The sequence below is a fragment of the Gavialis gangeticus genome, unplaced genomic scaffold, assembly GCF_001723915.1.
Source record: "Gavialis gangeticus isolate Ggan-Ray unplaced genomic scaffold, GavGan_comp1, whole genome shotgun sequence".
NCBI classification, from domain to species: domain Eukaryota; kingdom Metazoa; phylum Chordata; order Crocodylia; family Gavialidae; genus Gavialis; species Gavialis gangeticus.
The window spans coordinates 86,353,259-86,361,206 of NW_017729025.1; the positions used below are offsets into that span (position 1 = coordinate 86,353,259).

General features: G+C 48.2%; 1 protein-coding gene across 2 annotated transcripts in view; it reads right to left on the bottom strand.

Moving 5' to 3' along the window:
• The window catches only part of TTBK2 (tau tubulin kinase 2), a 220,708-nt gene that overhangs the window by 109,461 nt on the left and 103,299 nt on the right, over positions 1 to 7,948 (bottom strand). For both annotated transcript variants that reach the window (XM_019519087.1, XM_019519088.1), the window contains 2 exons: positions 5,462 to 5,554; positions 3,496 to 3,621 (listed from right to left, as the gene is read on the bottom strand). In XM_019519087.1, coding sequence (XP_019374632.1) covers positions 3,496 to 3,621; positions 5,462 to 5,554 — 219 coding nt within the window. The remainder of the gene's footprint in view (positions 1 to 3,495; positions 3,622 to 5,461; positions 5,555 to 7,948) is intronic.

The following is a 7,948-nucleotide window of genomic DNA, read 5'->3' on the forward strand; positions in this document are numbered from 1 at the left end:
CCCACCCACAGCTCCCTGTGCCCCCAGCCTTGCTGGAGCGGTCCCCTCACTTCCAGGGCTATGGTGCCAGCCATAAGTGGAATGGACAAGTTCTGCATAACACCAAGAAATTTCGAAGTGGATCAACATAAGAAAATACATTTCATCTGGGTTAAATTCAGGCAGGGATTAATACAAGACCTATGCAACACATAAGTCCAGTAAGGCGAGTCAAGAAATGTCTAATGTAGTCCTGTAACTGGAAGTAAGGTAGTTGTAACATTGGATCTTAATGATGGGGAGTTGTTAAAAAGATTAAGTAATTGTAAGGCATGTTACAGGAATGCAATGCACTGGGAGAAGAGAATGTCTTGATAAACAGACAATACTGAGAAGGATATTATCGAAACAGAAATAATCAATTTTTAAGTGAGTACAGAGAGCTGCTTCTGTAGGTGTGCTGCATAATAAAGTGTTAAAAAGGAGAAGATATGCAATGTAAGGAAGCACTCCCCTTTTCAAGTCACCCAAAGATTAAAAAAAAAATATATATATATATATATTTTTAAGTTAGACCTTTCCTTGCTAAAAGGTAATATAGCAGGGGCGGGCAAAATCCAGCCCGCAGGCCGAGGCCATTCTATCCGGCCCATGGGGCCCCTAAAAAAATTTTGAAAATTAAAATTTATCTGTCCTTGGTTCCTGTCAAAAATAACAGAAACCAGGGGCAGTAGGACCCAGGGGAATCCTTGGTGGCAAGGTTCCCTCTAAGGTGTACACATGCACAACTAAAAAAGTCTGGCTGCGCACAACCTTTTCAAGGCCGCGCACCAGGAGAGGCTGGAATGGGAGCCTGGTATGGGCTCTGCTGGCTCCAAGGAAGTGCTCTGCATGGCCTCCGGGGAGGAGCAGGGGGGGTGGTATCCCACAGTGTCCTGGAGCCAGCGGAGCTTCATTTGGGGCAAGCGGCAGCTCCTCCCTGAGGTGAGGCAAGGCAGGGATGCAGACTGGGGCAGGGGGCTGGAGTGTTCTCCGCCAGCTCCGGGGAAGTGCTCCACTCCCCAGCCCTGATGCGGGGAAGCAGAGCACTTCTCCAGTGCCAGGGAGCCTGCGCCAGGCTCCGGCTCCAGTCTCTGGCCCCTGCCCCAGTCCCCAGCTCCAGCCCCAGCCACCAGCCCCTGGACTCTGGCTCCCAGCCCCTGGCCCTGGCCCCCCATCCCCAGCCTCCAGCTCCCAGCCCCTGGCCCCCAGCCCCCTTTGGTAAGTGTCCCATGCCGGACCGAGGCAATGCGCTCATGGACTGAGGTGGCATGCTCACAGACCACTGCTCCTTAGAGGGAACATTGCTCGGTGGGCTCCTGTAACAGCAGGGCCTGCCTGCCCCCCTCCCCAGCTGGAAGCCCCAGCAGGGGCTTCTGGCCTGGGACCATGTGACTGCCCCAGCGCGGGAAGCTCAGGTAAGGAGGTAGGGGGGTGGGGAAGGGCAGGGAAGGAGCTGATGCAGAGCATGGGGAAAAGTGGCCCCTCCCCTGCTCTGTGGCCACACTCCCTGCTGCAGCCGCTCGCAGCCCAAGCAGCGCTGTCCTAAACAGGCACAGGCAGCCCCATGTGGGCTGCGAGCGGCTGCAGTGCAGGGCGCCAGCCACAGGACAGGCAAGGGGCCATTTTTCCCCCCCCCAGTCAGCACCAGCTTGTAACCTGGCCCCAAGCCAGCTCTGGGCTCGCCTGTTGAGGCCATGCTGCAGCGGCAGCAGCTGCATCCCCCCCCACTTGCTGCGCTGGGCAGCATTTGCTGCTGCTGCCTGCCCAGAGCTTGTGCCACATTAGGCTGCGGTGAGGTTGGCAGCGCCGCCTCTGGCCTGCCCAGCACATGAACTCCAGGCAGGCAGCAGCAGCAAACACTGCCTGGCTCAGCAAGTGGAGGGGCCACAGCTGCTGCCGCCATGCACAGCCCCGACGGGTGAGCCCTGAGCCGGCATGGGGCCCAGGCTGGCAGCAGTGGCAGGTTACAAGTTGGCACTGAGTGCAGAGGAAAGGCAACCCCTCGCCCACCCTGTGGCCAGCACCCTGTACTGCAGCTGCTCGCAGCCTGCATGGGGCTGTCTGTGCCTGCTCAGGACAGCCCCGCATGGCCTGTGAGCAGCTGCAGCAGGGAGCACCAGCCACAGGGCGACCAAGGGGCCACTTTTCCCTGTGCTCCGCACTAGCTCCTTCCTCGCCAATGAGCAGGGGGTCAAGGCTGTGCGCTGCCCCATGCCTGTACTGCAGGGCTGGGGGGCACTGGGAGTGAGTGGGCGTGGGAGCACAGGGCAAGCACTGGTGTCGCAGGGCCAATGCCAGCAGGGTCCAAAGCCAGGCGGCAGAGGTACAGGGTCTCAGCCGGCAGGAGCTCTATAGAGCCGGGCCAGCTCCCCCCTCTCCCTGCTCATGCAGCCCAGCCTGGCTCCACAGACCCCAGCATCCTGTGCCCCACTCGGCCTCACTGGTGCTGGCCGTGAGACATTTGTCCCAAGACATTGGGACATTGGTTCCAAGATTGTGACCAGGGGGCGGGGCACCTGTCAAGGGGCGGGGCTACCCATGCAGCCCTTGACAGCTTGCCAAAACTGGGTAAGCGGCCCTCCACATGAAATAATTGCCCACCCCTGTAATATAGCGTCATAATACCATGATGATGCATGATGTCAGAGCAGTGTATATCTCAAAGGTGGTTTTAACCAAGGTTGTGATTAGCTGGAGCAGAAGAAACAATTTATAGATTATGTTTCAAAGACTGTATATGGCATTTTATTTATTAATATCCATGTCAGGCATACAATTCACTATGAGCAGAAATCCTACGATAAGACGACCTTCCTTCTGCCATTTTTAGGTCACTGAATTGCAGTACACAATTATTATTCTTGAGGCATTCAATGTTAAAATGTGGTTAAAAAATATGGATTCTTCATGTTAGCTACCACCACTTTAATAGAGAAATGAGCTAGTAATCCCAGACTGCACTACTTTACCTTAACCAAGCAAATTTGATAACACCTTGTCCTGATGTGTATAATTTTTGCAGGCCACACTTTAGTATCAAAAAATGAGGCCAGTCACAATCTGTTCCATACTATTTATAGCAGTTGGCACTCTCAAGATCCTGGCAAATTGCCAGTGTAGCCATTAGTACAAAAACAATCTGACCAATCCTTTTCAAATAGCACACAGTGGAGCCTGCTACACCAGTAGACTCCACTACATGTAAAGAGCCACGTGACATCAAGGGTAAAATCTGGATTTCAAAGCACCACGCAGTTATGCTTCAAACCCTTTCCCAAATTGGGAAAAACGAGACAGACAGGCAGACAGACATCTTCAATATGTCAAACAAGCATCAGAGCCAGATGGCCACTAAAACAGTTTGATGCAGGAGTCTGCAATCACCATAACCATGGATACAGAATGAGAAAATCCAAGAGACAGAATTATTTAAAACATTTGAAATACAAGAAAAACCTTGCAAAAAATGCTTACCTGGTAATCAGGCTTTGTGAAATAATCTAAATTGGAGATATGATCTAGAAAGATGTTAAATTCTTGAGGCAGATGTTTCAACATGAGCCGATGTTCATACCTCTCTTTAATAGAGCCTACTTGCTCCTAGGAACAATTAGCACAAAAAACCCTCCATTAGCATAACTCCACTGTCAGCTGCAGAATAATCACACTATATCTCAGAGGATGTGCAATATCCTTAGTGGGATGTGGGAGGAGTTAATTAATCCTTTGGGATATGATAGGATCAGAACTCCTATCACTGCCCTAGATGCCTGATGTAAAATGTTTTACAAAGCCTCAATTTCAGTATCTAAATTCTAATTTAATTTACTTTTCTTTTGCATTTTGATTTTGTTTGACACCACTATATATGATTAGCCATCATGACTCTTAACAAATTATGGACACACATTTATGTTCTTTAATCCACTTCTACTTAGTAGATTTTTAGGATGCTGTTCAGTCCAATAACATTATGCCTGTAGTTTCTGAGGACAGAACACTAGGAGCAATCTTCAGCGCAGAACACCTTCATTTACTAGTATAACCATGTATATGAAGAAGTGCTTTTCTCAAAGAAGTACCACACTTATTTGAATCCAAGACGACCCTGAATTTAAGACAACCCCCCTAAAATCAGATTCTATATAAAAAAAATATACATTTGTTTAATATTCCATGTATAGAATCTAATTATTGATTAATTAGAGACAACCCCCAACCCCTCCAGGGGGGAGGCAGATGTTATGGGAAGGTCAAGTGGCTTGTCCCCTGCTTATGCCTGCCCTCCCTGCCACTTCTGCCGCCGCTGGGATCCACCTTTCTCCCCCAGCCTCTGTTCCCTCCCCTTACCCTTGCTTTGTACAGACAGGCTCTGTCCCTTTTCTCTACTCCCGCATTGCTGCTACAGGGGCTAGGCTAGGGCCATGCTCAGTGACCCAGACTACAGTGTGCATGGAGTCTACCAGAGTGGAGCAAAGGTAAGGCAGAGGGAAAGGGGCAGGCATGGGAGCTGAGGCCACGTGGGTTGAGTGGAAATGAGGGAAAAAGGCTGCAGGGAGGAGGGAAGGAACAGGCAGCATCTGCATCTATAGCCAGACCCTGGGCAGAGGCTGGGACCTGAGCCACAGCAGCCAACTGTCCCCCCAGCCCTTTCTTATGCAATTCTAAGATGACAAGCCTCCCCATGTTAAATGGGGAGGAAAAACCATCTCTTAGAATTGAGTAAATATGGTAACGGATTCAGTGCATCAAAAGTTGTTTTTTTGTGTCTCCAGTTCAAAAACTGCTTCATAGCACAGCCACAGATCAACTGGGTTAAATGCATCCAGTAATACATAGTGAATGTCTGTTTCCCAAATGGACCATCAACCTAGAAATGAAATTTTATAGGTACGGCACAGGAAGGCAAAAGGCACTGATCTGCATATAGAGTAACAGATGCACGCTTACATTTTTTCCCTCCTTTCTCAATCCACGGGTCACAAAAATATCTGAAAGGGTTGCAAACAAACTTTCAAAATAGATTCTCCTTTAAAAGAGAAAAATGTGGGAAAGGGTGGTTTTTCCCTTACAGGATGACAGAGCTCCAGCCTGTGAGGGGCTGCTTGGGGCCCCCCATGCTCTCCCCACCCCTGCCCCACACACTGGGTCAGGACTGGCCATCAATGTTTAAAATGGGTCCTAGAACAAAAACCGTTAAGAACCACTGCTCTATAATACATATGTAAAAGTATACACTCAATCTAATTAACATACCAACTGTCTTGAATATATATTTTAACACACTATAAAATGTTATGACATGTCAGTGCTGTGAAGTGAGAAAAACACTAGAAACAATTATGTAACACTGATTCATAACATTCTCATGATTCTTGGATGGAATCTGTGAAAATATTTGTGCACAAACTGAAGCAAATTTTCCCTACTCCCCTTTTACCTTGTCTTTTATTTTCCTCCAAGGCAGTTGTCCAACCACAAATTCCACCAACATGTAGAACAGGGACCAAAGGTCATCATGTCGCCCCATTTCCTGTGAAAATGAAATAGGTGTAATTCTGTTAAACCTAGGGTATGCCATTCTTGACCTTACTTATCCAATCAGAGCTAAAGAGCTCAGCTAAATCCTGTACGGTCTAGAGACACCACTATTGTGTGTTCACAACAGAACTTCTTTAAATTTAAAAAAAAATCATGTCAAAATCCTTGGGCGCCTCTACACAAACAGCAAGGCTGCTCCAATGAGCTATAATGGCAGCAGGTCAGAGCACACTCAATTAACTGAGTCTGCTGGAGCTTGGTAATGCTAGATTACCGTGATCTAGCATCCTCCAGCATCTCATGTATCAACATTGCTGCATTTCAGAATGGCAGTGGGGGTGCATTTGATGAACTTTAGTTAAAGTGCCCTCACCATCATTTTGAAGTGCAGGGACACTGATACACAAGATGCTCCGGGTGCTTTACTTAGAGCAGCTCTCAAAGCTGCTCTAATGAAAGGGCCCCCCTTCTCCCTCCCCACTCCAGGAGCACGTGTATAAACATCCCTAATAATTAAAAAAGGAACTACTGAAGCTACAAAAACACTACCTGCTTTTCTCACAACTTCAACTTCAGAAAGTAGAATAATAAATCAGAAGGAAAAATATGTTAAAATACAGTTACAATATACAATTTACTATGAAGTGCAATCCCAGTATGCAGTCTGGAGAAGATTATTCCAATTTCTCCATCACAGTATGGTAATGGACAGACATATCCCTTAAGTGTTCCAAAAAGTGAGGGTGCAGACATATTTGGCCAATGACGCACTTAAAAAATGACTGCTCTGCTTCAAAAATGACCCTGGAAAAAACAGTAACAACTCTTAAGGGCTTCATGTTACAGTTGCACTTTTCAGCACAGTGAAACAGAGAGCTGGTTGGTCTACCTACATCCCACAATGCTCCATGACTCCCCAATGCTCTAAGAAGCCTCCTTTAGTATTCACAGTGAATTACACTGCTCAAGGATTACAGGACCTGGCTGGCATATGACCTCTACTGTTTACTTCATTATTGGTCACTTTATTTTACTAAAGGTCATTATGTGACCTGCACTATTTACAGTGAGAAAACACATTGAGTTCTCATTCTGTTGGGATGTCCATCCTGAGGACACAGCCTCTACTGTACCAGTGTCACCAGCACCCTGCTCCCAGCACTACTATCTTCTGCCACACCTGTACGGTGCTCTACCATTTGAAAGCAGGCAGGGGTAACAGACTTTCTTGTCCTCATTGTCCTAGATTTCACTTGGTGCTCCCTCTGGACAACTAATTAGAATCAAGCCATCTATGAGCACATCCTCCAACATGGCTGCCCAGGGTCACAACTGCACTTGACATAAGTGCTACACTAAAGCCAACAAAAAACTAGAACTCTTGGTTCCAAAATGATACCTTTTATTAGACCAACTGGAAAATCGTAAGAAAATGGTCCTTTCCTGCAAGCTTTCGGGATCTCTTCACTATGGGGACTTTTTACCTTCTTCTACTATCTATACTTTTACCAGAGCCTGACGGAGGAACTTTGATCCCAAAAGCTTCCGGAAGACCTCCGTTCTCTTGTGCAGGGACTGGGACTTCCCCACCGTGATGCAAGACGGACTCAAGGGGAACGCCTCCAGACCTCAGGTTGGGGAGGACCGGGTTAGAGAGCTTCTGGAGGGGCTGGACGTGTTCAAATCAGCGGGTCCAGATGCTCTCCACCCCAGGGTGTTGAGGGAGCTAGCAGGGGTTATTGCAGGGCCCTTGGCATGGCTTTATGAGTGCTCGTGGTGCTCAGGCCAGGTGTCAGATTGGAAGATAGCCAACGTGGTCCCCATCTATAAAAAAGGGAGGAGGGAGGACCCAGGCAACTATAGGCCCGTCAGTCTTACCTCAATCCTAGGGAAACTCTTTGAGAAGATCATCAAGGAGTACATCTGCGATGGGCCGGCTTCAGGGATGATACTCAAGAGCAACCAACATGGTTTCATTAGGGGCAGGTTATGTCAGACCAACCTGATTGCCTTTTATGATCAGGTCACAAAAACATCGGATGCAGGTATCGCCATGGACACAGTCTTTCTGGACTTCAGCAAGGCCTTTGACATCCTCTCCCACCCCATCCTCATTAAAAACCCAGGTGACTGTGGCACTGATGCCTACACAGTCAGATGGATTGCAGATTGGCTCAAGGGTCATACTCAGAGGGTGGTGGTGGATAGGTCATATTCGACCTGGGGAGAAGTGGGCAGCGGAGTCCCCCAGGGCTCGGTCCTTGGGCCCGTGCTGTTCAATTTCTTTATCAGTGATTTGGACGATGGGGTGAAAAGCAACCTGTTTAAATTTGCTGATGATAACAAAATTTGGGGTGAGGTGAGCACACTAGTAGGGAGGGAAAGA